Genomic DNA, 27,486 nt, shown 5'->3' on the forward strand with positions numbered 1-27,486 from the left:
CGGTCTTTTCGCTTTTTGGGAGTTTGCGATGTCGGAAGATCCGACGGCATGGTGTAAGCAAATTTATCGCCGAAAAAATCTTCAGCGAACTCCGCCCGGCGCCTGAGAGTGCGCTTGTTGAAGCGAGCACAGGCTACACAGGCTGAGACGTCGTGGTCTGGGCCCAGGCAAGGGAGGCAGTAAGAGTGGAAATCCTTATGCGGTATTTGTTTACCACAAAAAAGACAATTGTTAACTTTTTCAGTAATTTCTGACATCGGCTGAGGCAAGAAAAGGTCCCCAACGGGGTACTTAGCTTTTTTGATGACTTCGGTATCGTAGAATACAGGAGCTGACCGACTGGCACTTGCGAACTGCTTCTGCTTTGGGCACCGCGCGACAAGAAAGACTGAAGAAAATGGCGTCGGCTGATGCTTATGTACTCCAGCCGCTCTGACGGAGAGAAATGCGACATCAGCCGACGTCGGACCCAGACTTTGGAATCCGGCCGACCGAGGGCTGCCTGAGGCAGGACAACCCACATGTTATGACTGCAGTTGCATTCTTGAAGGACATCAGACGTATGCAGGTTTTGTGGAACCGAATTGGAAACAGTCACACACCTTATTGCTGGTTGCAACTCTCTAATGGCAGAGGGACTGTATGCTGAAAGGCATAATAATGTGGAGAGATTGTTACACTGGAGATTGTGCAAGCATTATGGTATTGAAATGACTGAAAAACACTGGAAACATGAGCCACAGAGACTCATAGAAAATTATGAAGTTTACATCACTTGGGATCACCCAATACCAACAGTCCAAAAGATGGATGCTAGAAAACCGGATATAGTGCTCCAAGAAAAGAAGACAAAAGTAGCATTGATCATTTAAATCGCCACACCTAGTGACTACAGTGTCTTGCGTACAGAGAGACACAAAGTCATAAAATACCTCGATCTGCAGGCAGAAATGAGAGCCACGTGGCAGAAAGATACCTAGACAGTTCCAATAGTAGTAGGAGCAACTGGTCTTATAAAAAATAATTTACAATCGTATTTAGATATGTTACCAATTCATGTAACACCATACGAATTGCAGGAGGAGTCATTTCTGGGGCACATTGCGGGTGCTGCGAAGAGCACTTTTGGCTAACATCAAAGAGTGAAACAATACTAATTTCATGAACTTTAATCATACTTTGACTTAGGAATGGGGTCCATTCTGGTTATGGTATTAGAAACCAAAAAGACTTGGAGAAATTAAAAACAACATTTGTTAGAGTGCATTTTAAAGTTGTAGTTTTGAATTTTTTTTTCCAAAAAGTGAAACAAAACATGTTAACCAATAATGCCAAAAGTACCTTTTTCATAACATTTCAAACTTAAAAGGCCACTCAAACTGCTGTCATTATAATCCACATATCCTTACTCACCTCCAAATGCAGTGCCTGATGTACCTGAAGAATAAATTACCTTTGTTGCATTAAAAAAACTGTGTGCTGATATTGTCATAAAAAATAGGGAATGGCTGGCAAAAACAACCATACATTCGTACTAAGTTACTAGGTATGCAGTCCAGGTGACCATTACAGAGTCCAGCCCAAATTCCTAATTGAACCAAAGCACTCTCTGGTTAAGTGACTTGTACAAGGTCACACAAGTAAGTAAATGAAAATGGGAAAGATTCAGACCCTGCGCCCTTAACACAAGAAGCAGCAGATGGAATAACAGCTTATAACTAAATGCAGAAATCCTTTACAGTCTGATCTTGTAGAGAAGACTGTACCACAGTAATGTGCAACAATAACTAAATAATGGATGCTAAACATCAGATGGTTTTGATCATCACTTCAAATTATGCAGACTATATAACCGGACAAATGTCAACCCTTCTCAAATAAAAAAAAACGAAATGCCGCAAAACAAAACGAACTTGAAAAAAGAAGCCGGCAAGACGATAAACCTCAGCAGGTGCACCAATTCCAGACACAGTGATGCTGATAAACTGCAAGTTAAAATTTTATTTTAAGCTCAACAATAATAGGCTTTTCGTCAGTGTCCCACACCAACTTCATCAGAAAAACAAACAACACATTCCAACTTACACCGTAATAAAAGGCTCATAAATCACATGACTACTTAGCAATTAAGCCAATACATTCACAACACCTGCTCAAACCCTTCCCTGAGAACTCAACCTTACTGAACAAGCAGTAAAAGGAATGTCTATTTTTTTATCTATTTCAGCATGGCTTACAAAAGTATGGATAACCCTTCTCAAATATTGGAGACTGTAAAGAAGGTACTGCACAAATGTAACATGCTTAGAAACTGTATTACACAATTCTGGCCTATTAATAAATCAATTCATTCTTTAGTACAATGAATAAAGCAAAACAAATAAATGCAATTTAAATCCTGTGGAATACCTAAATCTTATTTTTGACTTAGGTCTTCCCTGTCTAGACCCATACCTGTTTAAGTTGCATCTTTTACAACTATCATTTTCATCTGAGGTGTTTTATAGTCTGCAGGCAGATTACTTGAGAATGGGCAAACTGATTATATCTGTTACAGACGTGTCTGCAAACCAACTTGAATAAACTGACCATTTGGGGAATGGAGAATAATATGCTGATAAATACATGAAAAACTAAGAATGTGACATTTGAGAGAGAGACAAAAGGGTGAATACTTAACACAACACACAGTGATTGAAACTGTAGATTCATTTAAGGACCTAGGTATACGGGTGGATCCAGATATGAGTTTTTCGAATCATATCAACCAATTAGGTAATGACGGTTATAAACTATAGGCTATACAAAAAGATTTATAAAGTATAGGAAATGAGAAATGATGAAATCATTGTTTGTATGTTTCATGAGCCCCAAACTATAGTATGGAATAATAATACAGAAACCTTATAAGAAAACTAGTGTAAAGTAAATTGGAAAGAATACAGAGGAAATACACCAAGAGTATCCACGGAACTGAAAGTGTAAAGTTAGTATGAAAGATTAAAATATCTAAACTTGTACAGTGTTTCATACAGATACTCAAGATCAGACCTTATTCAGTTACATAATCTATTATTGACAACTACCTCTGGGAATGTTCTAGAGAATCATCCAGCAAACTGTAGGAAATTATATAGAAATGAGCATGCGCTATAAATAAATAACTAATACTATTATAATATTAATATAATATAATATTATAATATAATATAATATTATAATATAAATAATATAATATAATTTAATATAATATAATATATAATATAATGTATTATAATATAATATTAATATATATTATTATAATACTATAAATGGGAAATACACCCCAGGGATCACTTCTGTGTCTCTGCTCGACAGTGGCACAGGAAAATAACTTTCTTGGGTGGCGTAAGCCAGGGAACCTTGTTGGCTAGGCTTACGTAGGCCCTCGGGCCGATAGCTTAGTACCTACCTATGAACCTATTACTAATTGTTTCTTTGAGAAATAGGTGATGCCTGAAGTGTACTACCAAATTATATTAAAGTACTAGCTTACATATCTTTATAACAACAACTCAAATGCTTATTATGGGAATGACTGTTTTGGTATACTGCCATGCTAGAAGGGCAGCATTGCCTTGTCTGAAATACTTGTGTGTGTGTGTATGTAAATTAACTCAAGCATAATAAGATGTTCATCCTGATTACCTAGTTCTGCCTTTATCTCACTGTAGAATATCCACCTGCTTATAATGCATCAGTTTACTTTACATCTGAATATCATTAAGTTTTCCATCTATCAGACAATCATTTAGTTATCCACCAATGTTTGCTGTTTCCATAAGAAGCAGACTGCCACAACACCATTACAAACGCACTGTATTACATCCTTTGGCTCCCAGCTTGGTTTACCCAAGTCTTGGCACCTAATGGCACAGTGTGGTATTACCAAACCAATACTGACAGCACAAATCCCAGGAAAGATGCAGTGTACGTCTGCAATTGTTAAAAGGCAGATGCTAATGCAGGCTTTCGCTTTGGTTTTAATGCCATGAATGAATGTTAACAGGTGTACAAACAACATAACCCAGCTACTGTAGTAGTAGAGCAAAGGTGGACACAGTGTCTTGTAATGTGAAGCACAAGATTGTTAAACATAGAATATTGTATATTATACAATGACCCCCCCCCCCCCATTAATATTCCAAAACATGCATGCTGATTGGTCAACGTGCCCATTGTAAATCCGATTTATACTAATGGAAAAGGTCCAGTTGCCCGGACTTTTTCCATTAGTACAAGTCTTGATTTTTTGTGTTTTTGGTAGTAACGGAGAACGGAAGAGCTCCGTTGCTGTAATCTCGCTATGTTAAATGAGTTTAACATATTACCTCTGCAAGAAGGGTTTCTGAATTGCAGGCCCTTATGGCAGTTGAGCCTTTCTTGATTTTCCATAAGGATAGGGTATCATTACGTACTAATCCTTCCTTTATGCCTAAGGTGGTTTCTAGTGTGGCTTTAAACCAGACTATTCATTTGCCTACTTTTTATGCAAATCCCCAAAATAAAGGGGAAAAGATTTTGCACACTTTGGATGTACACAGGCAGTTGCGTTATTATTTGGACAGAACTAAAGGGTTCAGGCAGTCTCAGCAGTTGTTTGTTTCTTTTGCTTTGAGTTCTCAGGGCAAGCCTGTGTCTAAACAAACTATTTCTAAGTGGATTGGGTTTTGCATTGCTTTCTGTTATTCCCATCATGGCAAGGAGGTTCCAGCTGGGATTAGGCCTCATTCCACTAGGGCTACTGCCACTTCCACAGCTTTTTTGAGGGGAACATAGCGAGATATCTAAAAAAAAAAAAAAAAAAGGCAACGAAGATCTTCCTTTCTCCATTGCTTTTTTAAAAGATATCTCACTATGTTAAACTCATTTAACATAGCGAGACAGCTTTAAAAAAGGGAAATGAGATCTTCCTTTCTCCGTTGATTTTTTTAAAGCTATCTCGCTATGTTAAACTCTTTTAACATAGCAAGACACCTTTTAAAAGGCAACGGAGATCTTCCTTTCTCCGTTGCTTCCAAACACAGCTCTGATGTACTGCTTAAGCATACGCAGTACATCAGAAAGTACAGTTTTGTACCTACCATAAATGTAGATGTTCGAAGATCCACATTGCTGCAGTCCTAACACTTGGGTAGTCCGCTGTCCACGGTCGGCCCGAATATCAAAGTATAAGGCTGACGTCGGTCAGGGCGCATTTAACTGACGTCAGGACGTCAGGGTACAAATGCGCATGACCGGCGTCATATCCTCAGTCTTTTCTTGCCCCAGATGTCAGAAGACCTTAAAAAGAAAGGTCAAAACCAAAAGACAGCAAACAAATAACCATCCACCCTTGCACTAACTATATGTACAATAGTTATAATACACACAATATGTACAACCCAACCCACACAACCACCTCCAAGTACAGAGGGGAAGGAGGGAGGTATTGGACTGCAGCAATGTGGATCTTCGAACATCTACATTTATGGTAGGTACAAAACTGTACTATGTTCTTCATCTCACATTGCTGCAGTCCTAACACTTGGGTAGAATCCCAAAGCAGAGATAAGGGAGGATGGCTAACTATAAGGAAGCAGGAGCTGCCAAAATGCCCTGCAAAACCGCAGTGGCAAAACCAGCCCTGGACTTAAGAGTAAAGTGGCAGGTGATAATGCCTAGAGAAGGTATGCACAGAACTCCAAGTAGCTGCCTCTAAAATATCCTTGGTTGCCACTCCCCTCAAAAAAGCTGTGGAAGTGGCAGTAGCCCTAGTGGAATGAGGCCTAATCCCAGCTGGAACCTCCTTGCCATGATGGGAATAACAGAAAGCAATGCAAAACCCAATCCACTTAGAAATAGTTTGTTTAGACACAGGCTTGCCCTGAGAACTCAAAGCAAAAGAAACAAACAACTGCTGAGACTGCCTGAACCCTTTAGTTCTGTCCAAATAATAACGCAACTGCCTGTGTACATCCAAAGTGTGCAAAATCTTTTCCCCTTTATTTTGGGGATTTGCATAAAAAGTAGGCAAATGAATAGTCTGGTTTAAAGCCACACTAGAAACCACCTTAGGCATAAAGGAAGGATTAGTACGTAATGATACCCTATCCTTATGGAAAATCAAGAAAGGCTCAACTGCCATAAGGGCCTGCAATTCAGAAACCCTTCTTGCAGAGGTAATGGCCAATAAAAAGCAGTCTTCCATGATAAATATTTCAACTCAGCAGTAGCTGCAGGCTCAAAAGGTTGTAGAGTGAGTTTCTCCAACACAAAATTGAGATCCCAAGCAGGAGTAGGAGCTCTTCGTGGGGGTCTGATATTCTTTGCCCCTCTAAGAAATTGCTTGAACAAAGGATGAGAAAACAATGGCGGGTCGCAATCATAGTGAGCTGAAATTGCTGCAGCATGAACTTTAATAGAAGAGAAGGACAAACCTTTGTCCAGTAACTCAGTAAGATATTGAAGAGCCACACTTAAATTAGGCTCAGAAACATCAAAATCCTTAGCTGCACTCCAAAAGAAAAATCTCTTCCATTTATCTGCGTACACTTTCCTTGTACTAGGCCTTCTAGCTTCCAAAATCACATTCAAAAGTTGTTGTGGAAGTTGAGACCTTTTACGGTTCAAAACAGAATATGCCAGGCTGTTAGGCGAAGAGAGTGAAGTTTGACATTGAGCAAATGGCTGTCTTCCTGTGACAACAGGTGTGGAATCGAAGGCAAAGGCCATGGAGGCTTCCGTACTAGACTTCTCAGTAATGGGTACCAGTGCTGTCGAGGCCAATCTGGAGCTATTAAAATCATCCTTGGCTTGTCCTGTCTGGCCTTCAGAAGTACCTTTGGGAGGAGAGGCAGAGGTGGAAAGGCATACACATGAAGATTGCTCCAATTGAAAGAAAGAGCATCCACTTTCCAGGCTGTGGGATGAAACCTTTTTGTGCAAAACTTTGGCAGCTGATGGTTTAGTGGAGAAGCGAACAGATCTATGTCTGGAGTTCCCCATGACACTGTCAATTTCTGAAATACATGAGGATCCAATTTCCACTCGTGGGGATCCATAATTCGCCTGCTCAACACATCTGCTAAGGAGTTCTGTGCTCCTGGCAGAAACCTTGCCTGAAGATTGAGCTGTAAACTGAGAGCAGTCTCCCACAAAATCATTGTTTGCCTGCACAGAGGATAAGAATCGTTCCCCTTGCTTGTTGATGTACCACATGACAGTTGTGTTGTCTGTTAGAATCAACACCTGTCCTGGAAGAAGGAATTCCTTGAAAGCTATTAATGCAAACTGGACTGCTAACATCTCCTTCATGTTGATATGTAGATGTTGTAGTCTGACAGGCCACTTGTTTTGTATCCATTTTCCATTCAGATGAGCTCCCCAAGCTTTGTCTGAGGCATCTGTCGTTAAAATCTGACTTGCCTCTGGCCGGGTCACAGAGAGTCCCTTGTTTAGGTGACATTCCTGAACCCACCATAAAAATTCCTTCTGAATGCAAGGTATTATTGGAATGACAGTGTCCAGATCCTGGCAGTGCTGTGTCCATACATTTTTGAGATACCATTGTAGCTTCCTCATATGCAGTTTGGCATTGGGAAGCACCAGAATACAAGATGCCATGAACCCTAAGGCTTGAAGGACTGTCTTTGCAGTCAGCCCGGACTGATGAGATAGTTGATGGAAGTAAAGGGATAGACTCTTTTGTTTGTCCGGGGTTAAAAAGGCCATCTGGGCTGCTGTATTCAGTCTCACACCCAGAAAGCACATGTCTTGAGAGGGTACTAGACTGGACTTTATTTCGTTCACAGAATACCCTAGGCATCTTAGCACTGCTATCACATACTCCAAATGACGAAGAAGCTCTTCCTTTCCTTGAGCCAGAATCAGGCAGTCGTCCAAATAAGGATAGATCTGTATTCCTTTTAGTCTGAAGAAAGCTATCACTGGAGCCAGAACTTTCGTGAACACTCTGGGCGCAGTAGATAAGCCAAAGGGCAATGCAGAGAACTGATAGTGAGAAGTCCCAGCTCAAAACGCAGATACTTTCTGCAACTGAGTCTGATAGGAACATGAAGGTAAGCCTCCTTGAGATCCAAAGTTACCATCCAATGATCTTTGCCCAGCAGAGGTAAAAGCTGCTGCAACGTCAACATTTTGAACTTGGGAATGTCCAGATAAGTGTTGAGGATAGATAAATCCAAAATTGGTCTCCACGTGTTCCCCTTCTTCGGTACTAGGAACAGGCGAGAATAAAAACCTAGGCCCACTTCTGGCAGAGGGACCGGCTGTATGGCCCCTAGTTGGAGCAACAGAGAAACCTGTCTGTGAGCCTCTATTCTTTGTTGAGGAGGAACGTCTGGCATGCCTTTGAAAGGAGGCAAGGTATGGAAATAAAACCTGTAGCCGTGGTGTATGATATCCAATACCCATCTGTCCTGGGTAATTAAACTCCAATTTTCTTTGAAGAGTGCCAACCTTCCTCCCAAAGGTGCTGCCAGACGAGCAGGCTCTGGCAGCTGAAAAGGTAGGTCATTGGGTCTGTTTACGAAAGGACTGACCCCTGCCCTCACCTGAAGCCTGTGCAGGAGAACTCCCTGTTCTAGGCCGGAAAGAGCCCTGAGCTCTGCCCTTACCACGTCTAGATCTACCCCTAGACTGGGAATCATAAGAAGGATACGTCCACCCCTTAGTAGGCCAATTTCTACTAAACTTTGGAGGCTGGACTTGTAAAAAATCTTTAACAGTCTGCATAGACTTAGCCTTGTCTTCCATTTTCTTTAAGACTGTCTCAACAGGAGGCCCAAACAACACGTCAGATTGTAAAGGAGCATCTAAAATCCTTGTTTTAACATGTTCAGACAAATTCTGATCCCTCAGCCAGGCGTGCCTGCGAAGAACAGTCCCAGTGGCAGCCACCCTAGACGAGGCCTGTACAGCATCAAAACCACATTGCAAAGAATGCTTACCCACCTGTTCAGAAACATGGACTAAATCTTGCAACTCTTTACAATCAATACCAACCGCCAGAGAATCAACCTTAGACTTCAATTGTGAAAGGAGATAGTTTTGGTATTTCAACATGTGAAACTGGCAATTCAGAGCCCTTATAGCAAGAGTGGAAGAAGTATAAACTTTCTTTCCCCATCTATCCAAGGCCCTAGCCTCCTTATCTGTAGGAACCGGATTCTTAACAACAGAAGCCTTAATACCCTTAGGCCCCTGGCTAACAGTTTCTGGGTCTGCCCTAGGACTTTTAAAAAGATACTTGTGAACGTCAGGCACCCTGTAATACCTATCCGGTTTAACAGGAGCAGGAGGCAAAGAATCAGGATTAAGAGAAGCCTCTGTAAAAACATCTTCCACAACATCCAAAACAGGAGGTATAGCCAAAGGCCTATGCTGGGGTAAAAACAAAAATTCCCTAAGCCTTTTCCTGGAATCAGAGAAGTCCTGACCTTCCCACTTAAAATGCTCCCTCATGGAATGAAGAGTTTCAGAAAAAGAAAAATCCTCAGGAGGAGTAGCAGAAGGAGTAGAATCATCCACATCAGAATCAGAATAAGGAGAGTACTCCTGCAAGTCTTCAGCCGAAGACTCTGAAACATCTGAAGCTTGCTCAAAACCACCCAGCTCAGGCCCCACCCTAGGTCTCTTAGCAGGAGGGGGCATAGAACCCCTAATCAAAGTAATCAAATCTTCTGCCATTTTAAGCATATGCTTCTTGGGCATAGTACCTGAAGAGCTAGGGGTAACACCAACTGAAGCTAAACCTGGCCTGCCCCTGGGAGAGGCCTTAGTAACAGAAGGAGAGGGCCTAACCACCTTAGGAAGGGAGGGGAGTATAGTAACCTGAGAAGCCCCCTCAGCCTGACTTGCCTCCTGAGAGGCCACATCTTGCAATAATAAAGTTTCACTCTGTGAACACAAAGAAATCTCCGGTGGAGCTACCGGCTCCACCGACACCTCTAAAGAACCGGCGTCCATTACAGACGGTTCTTCTAGCCTAGGCTTAACTGTCTTGTCCTTGCGCTTCTTCGAGGAAGCGAGCGTCGGAGCATCCGACGGCATTTTATAATTGCAACGCTTCCCAAAGACTAACCTAGCACAATCCAACCTTCTCTTTATAGTGCGTTTATTAAATCTAGCACAAGAGCGACAGCCAACAACGTCGTGCTCAGGCCCTAAGCAATGAATACACAAAGTATGATAATCTCTATGCGGTATCTGTTTCCCACAAGAAACACAATTATTAACTTTTTCTGACATCCGGTAAATGACTGAGGCAAGAAAAAACAAAAATATTCCCCAACGGGGTACTTAGCCAACTTTGAACTCGGTCTGAAACTTCTAAATAGAAAAATCTCAGAACGCCAACCGGCACTTGCAATGTTGCTTCTGCATCGGACCATGCGGCAAAAAAGACTGAGGATATGACGCCGGTCATGCGCATTTGTACCCTGACGTCCTGACGTCAGTTAAATGCGCCCTGACCGACGTCAGCCTTATACTTTGATATTCGGGCCGACCGTGGACAGCGGACTACCCAAGTGTTAGGACTGCAGCAATGTGAGATGAAGAACATCTGCCGCAGAATACCGGACAGCTGCAGAAGGGCAGCACAGATGCATTATACAATGCCATTATTTAAGAAAAGTAAGTCTTTTTTTTTCTTAAATAATGTCATTGTATAATAGCAGTAACCCACTTCTGGGTGTGGGTAATGCTGGATTTACCCACGGTTGTCTTTGTTTGGCCAGTCGGGCTTCGCCCTCGTGACCAAACCACACCAACTGTGGGTAAATCCAGCATTACCCACACCAAGGCATGGGTTATTGCTTAAATAATGTAGGCAATAGCCTTGGGGGGGGGCAGAGGACAGTCAAATATCCTCTTCTACTATCAACAATTAGAAGATCCTAGTTAGCTACTGGGGCTTATACAATCTAGTTTTGTACTTTGTCAATAACACAGTGATTAGAAAAGGAAGTCAGTATTTTTCAATTAATTAATAAATAAATATACAAATTGTAAGGCATATTTTCCTACTGCCCCCTCAGCGTATGATAATACACCATTTAACTTCTTTCAGCATGTCATTCATCCATCAAATGTCAAAAATATATATTGTACATATAAAATATGTATCATACCCTCCTTGTGTAAATTCTAATTTACTAATCTACAAACCAGCAATGCAATAATTAAAACAAACTATAATTATGCAGACATCGCATCCTGTATTTCTATAATAAACACCAATACCATAGATAAAAAATTATGCAGCTGCATTGTTTGAATGAGCGTGCAACTTTCTTACCTGTTTTGGCATATGTAGTGTTTCCTGTGCTGTAGTGGAAGCTAGAAAAACTCGGTCCTGTCCATGACTTGGTCTCAAAGAGAGTGAAATGCCTGAAACCAGTTGAACTTGCAGCTCTGTCAAAGTCACCTTCTCCTCAGTTACAATCACTGTCTGCTCTGCCAGTATTGACTTGGAGACAGGAGAAAGTACCTGTAAGAGAGATCCCCAGAAATTTAGAAATGTACTTAAAGAAAGTATCAACAGGACAAACACATAGATGATAAAGACAGACAGACATTAAAACTGTATGCCAATAATACTCTTATATGCAACTACAATATGCAAGGCAACATTTCATGAGCAGACTGCAATTAATTTTATGAAGCAAATTCTATGCCAGCAAATGAATGGGCTCTAACAAAAGGAACAAGCAAGTCTAAGCAGACCACAGGCAGCTACATTCCAAATCCAGGACACAAAGGAGACATTGACAATGATGGCAAGCTAAGCTCTTCACTTTTCCTTCAACCCGAGAATAAAAGCTCTTTGATAGTGAGCAAATATTTAGGCAGTGCTTTCAAGGATGATACAAGGTGTGTGGAAATGGGAAGTTAGAGGTGTGGTGGAAACATTGTTTTGCTTATTTCTGACTAAATGAAAGGAAAAAAAGGATACAGAGCTGATATGGGTGTCTGCATGTTGACGTGGTGGAAGTCTACAAATTGTGCAGCTTCATAGCATTACATATCAATAAAGAAAAAAATTGGGTCCTGGAAAAGAGAATTAAGGAGGAAAAGGAGGAGGTCAAAAACTCCTGCACTCTCTCTCTCCTTTGGAAACAGGAGTATATGGAAAACAGACAGCTGCATAGTAATGTCAATATAGCAGTGGCTGAAGGGGGCAGACCCACATCACTTTGTGTAATACATGGCCAAGCCAGTAGCTCCTGATAGCCTCACTTTGGCTGCCAAATACAATGGATGCATCATGTAGGCAGATTACTAATATGAAAAAGAACACCCCCAGCATGCACTGGTGAAACTTTACAGTTATGTGTTTAAGGAGTAACCGATCAAAGGGTTCTCATCCAGGAAAAAACAGGTCATTGTTTCCCTCTACTCGGCACTCATTAGACCCATTATAGAGTACAACGCCCCTTTTGGAATGTACCTTACAAGACATCTGCAGCAGCTGGAAAGGCCACAGAAGTACCTCACAAAGAGGATTAGGATTACTTGCCTCAAACAGATGCCCTACACTGACCGTCTCAAAAAACTCCAGTTTTACTCTGTAGCATATCGCCTACTCCGAGGTGATCTCTGCCTAACATACAAAGCTATGTCAAACCCAGAGCTATTGGACATGCTCCACTTAAAGAAATCCCAATCCCTCCGAGCTACATGCTCTAGGGACTTAAACCTTGTCACCACAATAAACAGGATATGCTGGAGGGATAGATTCCTGTCCCAGACACTTCCTATACTCTGGAACAAGCTACTCATCTATGAGCAAAGTTCCTCATTAGCACTCTTCAAGAAAAATCTTGATGAGTGGATGGGAAATAGGAAATACACCCCAGAGATCACTTCTGTGGCTCTGCTCGACAGGGGCACAGGAAATTAACTTTCTTGGGTGGAGTAAGCCAGAGAACCTTGTTGGCTAGGCTTACTTAGGCCCTTGGGCCGATAGCCTAGTACCTACCTATGAACTTATGTGGCAATGGCCTTCAGAAAGGGCAGTCTCGTGGCTGGCTGCAAGGTTAAGAATCTTAAGGATTTCCCCACAAATGTACAACAGGAGGAAACGGTCACTGTCTGCTGCCTGGAACTTCTGTAGTGAGGGTGCAGTGGTCTGAATTGCATAGCCTGTAACTTTAAACATACTATCGCCCGAGGAACAAAATGCCATATGTCAAATCTACGGCGGAAGTCATACATATCTGTAAGGATTGAATAAAGGGTCCTTACAGTTAACAGACAGGAAAATGTACCAGTGAATGCCCCAGGAAATAAAAGATCTATGAGCAAATGGTGTAGGTCAAAGTGGCATTTGGTTTACAAATGGATTCAAAAGAAAAACAAACGAGGAGGATAACATACTGGGTGACACAGACATTGGGTCTAATCTGTTTGATTACTTAGAAAAGAGTAAAGGAGGAGGAAGCCAATGCCCTATGCAGACTGCTGAACTGGAGAAGAGGGCAATGGGGGCAAGAAATGTGATGAGACCAGTGGAAGTCTCTCAGAAATGCTATTCAGAAGCAATCCTCTTTAAAAAGGGTAAATTACAGCAGCGGAAATGACTGTGCGACCTTGGAGATTGGGACTTATTTGATGACGTAGAAGAGGGTGATGACCATCAGAACAGAGGCCACTGGGTGAGCAAATGCAGAGCAGAAGACTATAGATAGTGAAAAGAGGAGAGGGCAAAGCACAAGAAAGGTCCAATTGAAAGATAGATGCAAGAACAACATTGACCACTATGAAAGAGGGTCATATGGATCATCTGAGATATAGACTTGATGTATCCAACCTATGCGATCCAGCTGGGGAAAAGACATTCTGTCTGTGAACGATTGTGTCTTTTATGATAAAAATTACTATTACTGGGGTAGACAGGAGAGGGGGATATTTTGTACACTACTATGAATTATAGTAGATAATGTAATCTGTATATCTTAGAACCTACAATAAATGTCCTACTGTGAGCTAGTTAGACTAGAAATGCATTAGAAACTGACTGTTAGAAAGAGGAGGAGGTATGAAAAGGTGTATAAACAGTGCTGTTTTGTATGGAACTGCATTTAATTCTGTGGCATTAGATAAAGTACTGCATTGCAAACCCTGTTTTGAGGCCAAGAATAAATGTTTATTTCTTTGTCTGTTAGAGTGTGGGGAGATTATCTGTTGCTACTATGCATGAAAATAGAGGAGGCGTGGGTTCTATATGATGGGTGTTGTTAGCTTCCCTTTAACAATAGAGAAGTCCGTAGGTGATTACTGGAAAAGTGATGGTTAAAAGAGGATTCTTTTACAAATGTTGATAGCAGTGGTTGATAAGCAGTGCAACCTACAGTGAAAACTTACTGAAATGGAAGAGCCTTTAGATTAGAGTAAAGATATGAAAGATGATGACTGCAAGTACTGGAGACTGCTAACATGAAAATGTAAAGGGGCAGCCAATTTTGGATGGGTTACTTAAGTAGAAAAAAGGTGGATAGGACTAAGGGACAGACAGCTGTTGTGACAAGGTGTACTTGGGGTCAGGGTTGTATCATACCTGGCTGTTGCAGAACACATGTACATTGATGGCTGGCACCACACTGTGCTGGGCTGGAAGTGTAGGTGGATTGCCTCGTCTAACCTAAGGGCTAAGAGGGGCTAAAATCAGAGTACCTGCATGGGAGTGCAAAAAAGGGAGGAAAAGGCTGCAAGTCTGGCTGTGGGTAACAACATGGAATAAAGGACAAAATCCCATCAAGAGGAAGCAGATGTTGGTGAAGATAGTCAGGGACTGTACAGATGCAGTATTGGTACAGGAGATGAAGATGTGAACTTGCGAGGTTTGCAAGCTTTAGAGGAAATTTCAGTGGTCAGGAGCAAGTTATGCTTAATGGGGAGGAAGGTAAGATGGCTATTGGTTAGAGAAGTGGATGACTGGCAAGAGAAATGCAGGATGAGGGATAAAGAAGGAATAATAGTATAAGAGGGGTGATGGATGAAGGGTTGAGTGCTGGGTGTTTTGCATTTTGCACACCATAAAAAGATAGATGGGCAATGAAGGAAGAATCGTTATAGCAGAGCAGGGAAGATAAGGAGCAACAGGAGAAGTATGGTGAATGGGGAAGGGGTGTTTAATATAGTGCTGGAGCTGGGAAGGAACAGACTGGTTGGTGCTATGGAGTTCCAAAGTGGGTGTCAAAGGATGTTACAAGAGATGATCAAGAAACTGAATATTTTTGTCTGTGGGTGAAGAAATGGAGTACAGAGTAGGAGATGAAGTTTCTATGGATGATAGAAGACAGGCTTGTAGACCAGTCAAGACTTTGATGAAGGTGGAGTTAGCAGTAGGCTGCTAGACAGTGTTTTGGCAAACAAATGCTGGGACTCTGGGAGGGTGGAATATAGAGCTGGAGGTACAAATCGAGAGTAATGGAGAAACTGCACACAAAGTGGATGGATGAAGAGAATGGTTTCAGAACTACTACGCAATACATGGTAGATGTTAGGGTGGGAAAGAAAAGGAGGGATGGGTTTAAAGTAGGTTGGTGGGAACAGTTGTTAGGGCAGAGATGGAGGACTGGAGGATGCAAACACAAAGGAGAAACACATGAATGAATTGGAAAGATTGTTGCAGGATTATCACGGGGTATAGGGAGACAAATTAGGAAGCAGGTCAGAGGGCAGTGATGGAACAACTGAAAATTGGAGGAGTGGAAAACTGAAATGAAACTAGTATGTAGGGAATCAGACTGTTGGAGTAAAGAGAAGCTAATACAAAGTTGCTGTTATGGAAAATTAAAGATAAGAGGTAGAAGACATTGGTGGTAGTAGGGAGTTACATATGGAGGAAGGGAGTGAGTAAGTGCTAGTGGGAAAATAAGGGAAGAGTTCCAGAGATTTTCTTTTTAGGAAAAAAATGTACAAATCAGAAGAGCAATAGGAAAAGGAATTTGGAGAATGGAAAAGAGAGAGACAGACTTTAAAAGACAGGGCCCTTATGAACAGAATAATAGGTGTGGGGGATAATGGAAGCCGCAAGACATATGAAGGCAGAATCTGGTAAGCAAGACAGTTAACCAACTGATTTTTCCAAGATACTGGGGTAACAGATTAAGGACAGCTTGCTTAGGGTATTTAATGACATTCTAGAAGGATGTGGAGCAATGTCAGAAACTAATAATGAGGCTTTTAGAGTGGTATTTTCCAAGGGGAAGGACGGGAGGGAAGATTGTGCTAATTACAGGCCAGTGTCACTAAATAATGTGGGTGCCAACATACATGCCATGGTGTTAACAACTGGAACAGAGAAGGTGCTCCCTAAGGTAATAGGCAAGGAGCAGAGGAGTTTTATGAAAGGCAGATCTTAAGCTGAATACTGCAGACAATGTTAAATGCTTTGGGTTAGGCAAAATAGTACATGAAAGCAAAGAACAGTGCAGTGTTTATGGACATTCAGAAGGCTTTGTTTGCATCAAATGGGAATATATACATGAGACCTTAGAGCAGGTGATGCAAGAGGATAGTTGGGTGAGTCAGTAAAGGCTTTGTACCCATGGATAAAGATTTTGGTAAATAAGGAATACAGAAAAAGGTAATGCTATGGAAGGGTACATGACAAGTCTGCCATATGTCACCAGGGCTGTATATATCTGTTTAGTTTACAGACTGACTGGGAAGGTGGGTGATACTGGAGAAGAAGTAGAGTATATTTCCTGCCCAATGGCTGTATGTTAATTCAGATATGGCCTGTAGACAGCTTCTGGAAATACTAAGGATGTTTAGGGACTTTGAGAATGAAACACTTTCACCTAATCTGATTTGGTCTGAGGGGACACGCTGGATGGCTCCTTTTTCTAGCAGCTTTGAAACCTCTGAGGCTGCTTGATCCCTTTGACTGGGTGGAACGTCCGGGATTTTTCTGACTGAAGGGGGGTCCGACATAAACGGAATGACATAACCTCCAGAAATTAGTCGTAATACCCATCGGTCCTGGGTGATGCTTTTCCAGGCTTCTGGATACAATGAAATTCGACCCCCGACTGGCTCCAGATAAGCACAGCCGGGCACTCCCTCAGGAACGAGAGTAAGGAGAGCTGCGAAAGGAATCGCGGTCTCCTGAATTGCGGGGGGGCCCCCTCTGTCTCTAGGGCGGCGTCTCCCTGAATAACCTCCCCCTCCTCTGCCTCTGGAGGGGGACTCACCTTGTGCGGCAGGAAAAAACCTCTGTGATTTTTTGAACCACATCTTCCCACCCCACTGGGCCTTGGGGTAAGGCCTAGAAGGAAGGGAAAAACAGACCTCTACGGCAGACAGGGTCTTTCCCTCTTGTTCGCACCTGGTGAGGGTGTCTTTCACTTTGGTTCCGAACAAGGAAGAACCATCAAAGGGGGCGTCAGTGAAAGAAGACTTGAAGGCCTCTGCAAAATGACAAAGGCGCAGCCAGGCTTGCCTTCTAAGGTTGACTCCTGAACTTGCTGCCCTGCTCGCTCCATCGGCTGCATAAGAGATGAGCTGCATGGAGGAGTTGACAATGGAATTAAGGGTAGACACCTGGGCGTTAACCGTCTGGGCTGCCACCTCACAGACGTTACCCGCGAGAGTATCTCCTAACTCCCTGAGGAGATCTCTCTGGAGCAGAGTGAAATGAGATAGATAGTTCAGCGACCGTAAGGTAAAGGTTGCTGATGACAGGGTATGCTTCCCATACCGGTCCCATGGTCCTAGATTCCTTGTTAGGAGGATGGACGGAGGAAGAAGCCTCTGCTACTTCCTTCTAAGTGGCCGCCGCCACCACCATAGCATCCACAGGGACACCTTTAGACAGAAACTCCTTACCCAGGGGAGCAGAAAGAAACTTGTTGGGATGCCTGGGTACAGGCTCCACAGAATCAGGGTTCTCTCACACCCTCCGACAAATAAGATCTGGGAGCTCGAAGGGTGGGGACACCCAGGAGGCGGAGGGCTGAGCGCCAAAGGCCTTAAGGAAAACGGACTCCTCCTCGGAGGGGGCTTTGGACGGTCAGTCACCCGTTTGTTTCAGTATCTCCAGGATGTCGGAGAAGGAAACATCATCAGAGGATGACTTGGGGGACCCCTCTGATTCCTCGAGGTCAGTATCCGAGGTGAGAGACTCATCCTGGGAGTCTATGTGCTTCCTCTTGCACATCTTCTTTCTAGGGGGCTCCTCAGGCACGAACTCTGAAGGACCCTCAGAAACTTGGGGACCACTCGTGGGGGTATCCCTAGACCTTGGCGCTCCACTGTCTACAGATAGGTTGTGATCAGAGGCTCTCACCGGAGTGGTGGGGGACAGAATGACCGACCCGCATGATGTAGCTGACGATCTGGCCAGCGCAGTCTGCATGGCCTCAAAGACAGGACCCCCCCGAGTCCGAGGACCGGCCAGCCTCTGAGACCAAGACAGGAGTCGGGGTCCCTTGAGCCGAGGCACCAAGAGGAAGACTTGGAACCGAAACATGTCCCGAGATGTCCCCCTCGTGCCCGACTGAAGAATCTTGAGTCCCGAACCCCATGGACGGAGCCAACGGGGTCGGAGCCAACGTCGGTACCGATAAGCCCGGAGGGGCCATCGGAGCTGGCCCAGGAACATCACATGTCACGGAACACTCTGGCTCCGAAGACAGAGATGCACTTGGAGGAGGAATGATCGAAGAAAGGGTCGGGACAGGCTCCGGAGCCGACTGTGCCAGAGCCGAAAACAATTTCGCCAAAACCGGTGACTGGAGGAGCCTCTGCACCACCCTATCAACATCCACATCAGAAAGGGTCCTGGAGGATTTGGAGGACAGGGATGGAGATAGAGATCTCCTCTCAGGTGAACCTGGTCTAAGACTAGGCGACCGGCTCTGAAGAGGTTCCAAAATAATTGGAGCCGACACCGGATCCATCGACACTGACACTTCCTGCAGCCCCGAGGACAGTGGAGCCGAGGAGGTCAAAGCAAGTTTTGTGACTTTCTCCGGAGGCTCCGAGGAAACTGAAGGAGCGGGAGATCTCTTTTTTGATTTAGACTTAGATTTAGCACTGGGAGAAGAATACATTGCCTCTTTGAAAGAGGGTTTCAAGAGTCCCTTTAAAATCAGCTTATTCTTTCTTTTCTTGAGTACTCTGGGACTGAAAGCATGGCAGAAACTGCAGGACTCCTGCAGATGAATGGCTCCCAGGCAATAAACACAAATTGAATGCCCATCTGTGATGGGCATCTTGTAACCGCACTTAGAGCACTTCTTAAAACCCGAAGGTTTGTGCTCTTTGGAATCCTTAGACATTTTTTTCCAACAAGCAATAACCAAAACCAACACAGCACAAGTCACTTGTTGACAAGAAAGTACACAGACACGCAAACCACAAAAGGTGGGAACAAGATAGAAAGCTGCACACAACCCTCAAACGGGACACGCACTGAAATAAAAAAGGCGAAAAACCTCTAACTAAAATGTTTTTTGACTAGAATAGCCAGGGAAAACGACTCTAAAACCTCTAACTAAAACGGTTTTAGCGCTAACAACATAGGACAAGAGGACTAGGTCCTCTAACTAAAACGGGCCTAGCCCGTGGAACAGCAAGCCGAATACCACAAACCACAAACACACTACCTAAAACAAAAACAACACTAAATAGACACTAGCTATGAAAATAGCTTTTTGTTTATAACAATTTTTTCCCAAAAGGAAGAAAAAAAGAGTACTTAGCCACAGCCAAGAGCGAGACCACATCCGAGCTACACGAACGGCAAATGAGATCTGGGGATTTGGAGCAGTGCAGCATGGGATACCTGCTTAGCCCAGCCAATAGAAGACTTCGAGCTAGAAAAGTTGGCCGAGTCGGAGCCGATGTTCGGCTCCGAACCCATGAGTAAGAATGTAGGCGAGATTGGACTACATAACATCAACAAATGCTTAAATTCCTCACTGCTGCAGTAGCCTTTAGGCTACATGGGTTGTTTCCTGACTAGAAAACAACTGGCTAGCTTCTAAAAGCTGTGGCTCTCCCCCAAACACATCCTCACTCTGAGTGCTGACTAGCTAATCCCAAGGAGGGAACTCAGCACTCAGGACTTTCTTGCCCATACAAGGAAAGAAGAGTCTAATAGTCCAGAAGACACCAACAACCAGAAATGCAAGGAAACACATAAAACAAGACATACACAAAACCCTACTTTATATCCCAAGTACAACTATATGCAAAAATAAGGGATGAAGGGTGGGTGCGGCTACTGCAACAGTGAGGAATTGGAACATCTACTATTATGGGTAAGTGCAACTTTCATAACTGTACTAATTTCATCATTCCCACTGCTGCACTAGACTTTAGGCTAAATGGGTTGATTGAAAAAGCCTACCCAACCTTACAGGATGAAGGATACAGATCCAGGAGTCCCTGGAGGATGGCCCTACCTAGAAACAAAATCCAGTGTGTAATGCTTTCAGAGGACCATGTAAGCTGCATCTAGAATGCTTCTACAGTCCACCCATTCCCAATATGCCAGTGAAGAAGACAAAGCTCTACTAGAATGTGTCGTGATGCTGCCTAGAACTGATTTGCAATGATGGAAATAAAAAGCAGTTGCTGAGGACAATCACCTAGAAACTGTCTATTTAGACACAGGCAGTCCCTTTTTACCTCTTGATCAGAAAGTAGCCAATCAGCTTTTCTAAATGGCTCAGTTGGGTCAAGAAAGTACCTGAGCTGTCTTTGTACAGAGTATGCTAAACCCTTTCTTCCTATTTTTAGGTTCTGGACAGAAAACTGGGAGATTGAAGGACTGATTCAATGTAAACTCTGAAACATTTTGGGTATGAATGAGAGGTTTATTTTTAAAAAGACCCTATCACTATGTAAAAATCAGACAGGGCTCACCCATACTTACAGATGTCAGAACAATGAGAAGTACAGTTATCCAAGTCAAGAATCACCTTGATGAACACATTCACAAGGTGATGTAGTAAACTTCTCCAGCACAAAGTTGAGATCCCAAGGAAGAGTAACCTGTATACAACAAGGTGTAAAACTCCTTTCAGAAACTATTTTACTATAAACACAGATGAAAGAGGGGGGTTCATGGGCAGACATGCTGAAATGGGTGCAAGATGAACCTTTAGAGGCATAAAAGAGGCCAAATGAAAGTAACTAACACAAATATTTGTACACCAGTGGTACACAACCCCTGATAGACCCCAACTTATTGGTTAGGCACCAACTAGAAAATTGCTTTCACTTACCAATATAGAACTTTCATGTAGCAGACTTTCTTGCTTCCTTTAATACCTGCAGCACATCTTCATGAATTAAGTTCCTGAAAGGTATTAGAATTGAATCATCTAGGGAGTTGACTGAAACTTGGGTGCATCAAACTCACCCCTTCTTGTGTGAGTACATCCAAGTCTGTAAGATAGCTTGTGTTAATTGCCCTTGACCTATTCCATAAGAAGGGAGAACCAGTGTTGCCTGGGCAAAAACAGGATTATCACAATGACTTTTGGGATATTTTATTGAATCTTTAGAATTACCCTGGATATCAGTGGAAAGGCAGGAAATGCATAAAGGAGCATTTACTTACAAGGGACTGAGAAATCCTTGGTTTTCCAGGCTTGCTTTCAAGGAGCCCTAAAGCAAAATGTATTTAAGTGAAAGTTTGAAAGAAGGGAAACATCTATTTGAGGTGCTCCTACATCTGGATCGTTTCCTGGAAGACTCTTCATTCAATTTCTATTCACGAGTGTCTTCCCTGGTCCTGCTAAGATTGTCTGACACTATGTTTTGCTCTGACAAAATGTAAGATGCTCGAAGGGTTAACGAATGCTGTACAGCTAGTTCACAGGCCATCACGGCCATCTTGCATGGGGGGGGGGGCATGACCTTGTACCTCCCTGTTTAAGTACCACATTGTGGTGGTATTATCTGTAATCACTTGAAGCAGTTCTGGGGACCATAGGTGATGAACAGACTTTATGGCAAGGATTAAAGCCAACATCTCTTTTACATAGGTGTGCTGTGGTCTGTCAAAGACTCTGCAGACCTTGCACCTTTACCTCATATGGAGACTTCTCCCCCAAAGCAAAATTTCCTGCATCTGTGGTATGAAACTGGTTTGGGGTCTGAAAAGTGAAGAGGAGATCTGGATCCAACTGAATTTGTGGTCTGCAACAATGTAGTTCTTGTTTTTTAAAGCCCAGGAATCACAGAAGCCATGAACCCTAGGATCCTGGAAAATTCTCTTGCGGATGTCAGAGATTGATTTGAGAAGCTCAGGAAAAGTTCCAGATAAAACTTCATATTATTTTCTGGCAAAAAGAAGAAAAGTCTCTATAAGGCAACCCAGAAACACAATCCTGTGAAACAGACTCAAAAAGGATTTTGCAATGTTTATCTGGAAGCCTAGATTGGTCAAGAGAGACACGACCCAAGTTAATGGTTCTTAACAGTCGGATAAAGACTCAGCAAAGACAAGCAAGTCATCAAACTGAGGAAAACCTTAATGCCATTCAGTTTGTAATCACCTATGACAGGCTAGACATTTTATCACTACTCTTGGAGCTGTAGATAAAAAAAACGGGTAATGCAGAGAACTCAAACTGACTCAGAAATAGAGAATCTTAGAAATCTCCTGAAGCCTATTGCTAAGGGAGTGTAACAAGTATCTTTTACATGTAGTGTTACCAAGTAAGCCATGGGAGGAGTGAGGGATAACGGATTCTGTAAGGTCAACATGTTTAATTTTCGTTACTTTCACACAGATTTAGAAATGAAAGATCTAGCACTGGTCTTCAAGACGTCTCTTTGTATAGTATCAGAAATATTCTGAAATAGAAATCTTTGCCCCTTTGACTTATGGGCAGAGGATATGACTCCTTGGTTGTGTAAAGACTGAAGAGCCAGAAGAAAATATTCTGTTTGGTTCTGAAGGTGGGACGGAATTCAACCTGCACCACTTTAGCACACAAAAATTTGAAACAATCTTTTGCAAAAGGGGGAAGCTGAGGACCATTTTGAGAGCTAGATCTGTAGAGATATTGGCCTGAGAAGAGGGAAGTGGGGAAGGAATGCTTGTATATTCATTCTGTACTGCAGCTCTGTCCCTTTTTCTGAAAAAAAAAAAAAGTACAGTTTTGCACCTACCATAAATGTAGATGTCCGATAGATATACAACTGCAGTCATAACATATGGGTTGTCCTGCCTCAGGCAGCCCTCGGTCAGCCGGATTCCAAAGTCTGGGTCCGATGTCGGCTGATGTCGCATTTCTCTCCGACGTCAGAGCGGCTGGAGTACATAAGCATCAGCCGACGCCATTTTCTTCAGTGTTTCTTGCCCCAGATGCCAGGTGCCCTCCAAGGAAGGCTGCAATCAAATTGGAAGACAAAAACAGGATTCCAGACAAATAAATGAGCAATAAACAGATACACCATAACAGATATCCCCAGCTAAGAGAAATAGGGATAGGAGTGGACCCTAGGCATAGAGGGGTATGGAGGGAGGGAAAATCCGACTGCAGTTGCATATCTATCGGACATCTACATTTATGGTAGGTACAAAACTGTACTATGTCCTTCAAGAATGCAACTGCAGTCATAACATATGGGTAGAATACCATAGCTTAGCTGGGGTTGGAGGAATGCTCTAGGAAAAAGATGGTGTGGCAATCAAACCCTGCAGGACTGCCGAAGCAAAGCCTGCTCTGGATCTGGAGTATAGAGGGAGATTGTAGTGTTTGGAGAATGTATGCACGGAGCTCCATGTAGCAGCTTCTAGAATGTCCTTAGTAGGCACCCCTCTTAAGAATGCTGTAGAGGTGGCTGTAGCTCTGGTGGAATGTGGTCTGACATTGGCTGGAACAGTCTTTCCATGAAAGGAATAACAGAATCTGATGCAATGTCCAATCCGTTTTGAAATAGACTGTTTTGAAATTGCTTTTCCTTGGACTGCAGGGGCGTAAGCTACAAAAAGTTGTTCAGACTTCCTACTGGTCTTGGTTCTGTCCAGGTAGTATCGAAGTTGTCTGTGAATGTCCAAGGTATGTAACAGTCTTTCCCCCTTATTCTCAGGATTGGGGAAGAAAGCAGGCAGATGAATTGCTTGATTTAAAGAAACCCTAGATACCACCTTTGGCATAAAAGTAGGGTTGGTCCTTAATGAAACCCTGTCTCTGTGGAAAATTATGAATGGTGGCATTGCCATTAGGGCCTGTAGTTCCGAAACCCTTCTTGCTGAGGTAATTGCCAACAGGAAAGCTGTCTTCCATGAGAGAAATTGCAAGTCAACTGAAGCTGCTGGCTCAAATGGAGGTAGAGTCAGTTTTTCTAGTACAAAATTGAGGTCCCAGGCTGGCACTGGAGCCTTTCTTGGTGGCTTAATGTTCTTGATTCCCCTGAGGAATTGCCTTAGCAAAGGATGTGAAAAGACAGGCGGATCAGTGTTATATCTAGCTGAAATAGCTGATGCATGTATCTTTATGGAAGAATATGAGCGTCCATTCTTTAGCATATCTGCCAAATATTCCAGGATGAGTGGGATGTTCAATAATGATGCATCATGTCCCCTGCTGGTATTCCAAATGCTGAATCTCTTCCATTTTGCTAAGTAAACCTTTCTGGTGGATGGTCTTCGTGCCTCTGTTAATATCCGCTGAACTTCCTTGGAGAGAGATAGGTTGAGGTTATTCATGGGATCTCCCAGGCTGTTAGCTGCAGTGTCTGAAGGTTTGGATGCACTGTTTTGAAGTTGTGTTGAGTCAAAAGTAGAGGCCATTGGGGAAGGGCCCACTTCTTGGTGTGACATATGCTCCGTAGTAGTGGATACCAGTGTTGTCTTGGCCAGTCTGGAGCTATTAGGATCCCCTTGGGTCTCTCTGCTTTGATCTTTAGTAATACTGAGGTCATCAGTGGCAGAGGTGGGACTGCATAGATTTTTAGGAAGTTCCAGTTGAATGAGAGAGCATCTATTTTCCAAGCTTGTGGATGGTATGTCCTTGAGCAGAATTTTTGTAGATGATGGTTGAGGTGAGAGGCAAATAGGTCTACTTCTGGCCTGCCCCATGTCAAAGTGAGCTGTGTGAAGATCTTCGGATGTAACCTCCACTCGTGTGGATCTGTGAAATTCCTGCTTAGGGTGTCCGCCAGCACATTGTCCTTGCCTGGAACAAACTGGGATTGTAACTGAATGTTTAGGCTCAGTGATTTTTCCCAAAGATGCATTGTCAGTCTGCAAAGGGGGTAAGAATGGGTGCCCCCTTGCTTGTTTATATACCACATCACAGTGGTGTTGTCTGTCCGTATCAGTAAATGGCCTTGCTGAAGTTGGTGTTGAAAGGCCTCGATGGCATGCATTACTGCCAGCATTTCCTTTTGGTTTATATGCAGATGTGCTTCCTTTGGAGACCACTGTCCTTGTATACACCTGCCTTCCATGTGCACCCCCCATCCAAGGTCTGAGGCGTCTGTGGTCAAGGTCTGTGTTATCTGTAGTTTTTTGAATGACATACCTGTGTTTGCCTGGCTTACCGAGGTCCACCGTAGGAATTCCTTTTGTAGGCATGGAATGAGCGGTATGGTTGTCTCTAAGTTGTTGCTGTGCTGAGACCATAGGCTTTTTAGGTACCATTGAAGCTTTCTCATGTGTAGCCTTGCTAATGGAACCAGGAGAATGCAGGATACCATGTAACCCAGGGCCTTCGGAATCTCCTTGCAGTCATCTGGGTAAGTTTTGCCAAACCTTTGAAATAATGAGTTAACTTCTCTTGCTTGTCTTCTGTTAGGTAAGCCATTTGAGAGGCTGTGTCTAATTTGGCTCCTAAGAAGATTATTTGCTGGGATGGCTGAAGTCTTGACTTTTGGAAGTTGACTGTGTATCCCAGAGCTTGAAGTAATCGTATGACATAGTCCAAGTTTTTTGTCAACATCAATTTGTCGTCCGCTTGTATGAGGCAGTCGTCCAGGTACGGGTAAATTTGGACCCCTGGAGCCTGCAATGAGCAATTACTGAAGCCAGGCATTTTGTGAATACTCTGGGCGCAGTAGATAAGCCAAATGGCAATGCTGAGAATTGATAATGCTCTGGCCCTGCAAGAAATCTGAGGTATCTTCTGCAGCTGTGTCTGATAGGGACATGCAGGTATGCCTCCTTGAGGTCCAGAGTAATCAGACAAGACCCCTTGCCCAGCATGGGAAGGAGTTGCTGTAGAGTCAGCATTTTGAACTTTGGCACTATGAGAAAGGTGTTTAATGCGGACAAATCCAGTATTGGTCTCCATTGAGATTCTTTTCTTGGAACAAGGAACAGTCTTGAGTAAAACCCCTGGCCTTGTTCTTGTTGTGGAACTCTTTCTATTGCTTTCATCCGAGCCAGCAGAGAGATTTGCTTGATAGCCTCTGCCCTCTGGTTTTGTGGTAGGTTTGGTATGCCTTGATTTCTTGGTAAGGTATGAAAATGGAACCTGTAACCTCGGTCTATAATGTCCAAAATCCATTTGTCCTTTGTCAATCTGTGCCAATTGTCTGCAAACAGAGATAATTTTCCGCCCAAGGGAGCTTCTATTTGTTCCTTGGTAGGCGGAAGTAGAGGAAAGTCATTGAGATTGTGGCTGTGGGGCAGGTGAAACCCCTGTGTCACTTCTTTGGTTTGCTGGCTGCCATTGTCGTCCCCTGTAAGGACCTCTGTATTGCCCTCTTCCTCGACCACGTCTGTTTTTACCCCTTTGAAATTTTTCAGGATTAGGAAAGGACCAGTTTTTTGAAGGCCAATTCCTACTGAATCTGGGGGGGTTGAACCTGGAGGAAATCTTTCACCGTCTGAACTGATTTTGCTTTTTCCTCGATGGACTTTAACACATCCTTAGCATTAGCACCAAAAAGCTTGTTCTTTTCCAAAGGTGCATCCAGAAGTTTTGCCTTTACATGATCTGGTAGAGGTTGATCTTTTAACCATGCATGTCTACGAATGACTGCCCCTGTCATAGCTGCCCTACATGAAGCTTCCAGTGCATCATATCTACACTGCAGGAAGTGATTGCTTACTTGCTGAGAGTTATGTACAGCTTCCTGCAAAGACTTCCTGTCTAAAGGATCAGGAGAGGCCAATGTTTTCTGTAAATCTTCTAACAGGAAATCCTGATATTGTAACATATGAAAAAGGCAATTCAAAGCTCTCATAGATAAAGTAGTGGAAGTGTAGACCTTTTTCCCCCATCTCTCTAATGACCTAGCTTCCCTGTTGGAGAGCAAAGGATTTTTAGAGGTGGAAGCTGAAACACCTTTAGGTCCCTGAGAAATCGTTTCCAAATCAGCAGTATGGGCCCTGAATAAATGGGAATGTGTTTCTGGGACCCTGTAATACCTGTCTGGCTTGGCTGGAGCAGGAGGAAGAGAATCAGGGGTAACACTAGAGTCAGAATATAAATCATCCAAACAAAGGGGGAAACAACCCCT

At 43.2% G+C, this 27,486-nt stretch overlaps 1 protein-coding gene across 1 annotated transcript in view; it reads right to left on the minus strand.

The window, feature by feature from the left end:
* The window catches only part of TMEM132A (transmembrane protein 132A), a 520,664-nt gene that overhangs the window by 32,679 nt on the left and 460,499 nt on the right, over positions 1-27,486 (minus strand). The window contains exon 13 of the mRNA XM_044082204.1: positions 11,342-11,533. Coding sequence (XP_043938139.1) covers positions 11,342-11,533 — 192 coding nt within the window. The remainder of the gene's footprint in view (positions 1-11,341; positions 11,534-27,486) is intronic.

The sequence above is a fragment of the Protopterus annectens genome, chromosome 9.part0, assembly GCF_019279795.1.
Source record: "Protopterus annectens isolate FY-2018-M chromosome 9.part0, PAN1.0, whole genome shotgun sequence".
In the NCBI taxonomy this organism is placed as follows: Eukaryota; Metazoa; Chordata; order Ceratodontiformes; family Protopteridae; genus Protopterus; species Protopterus annectens.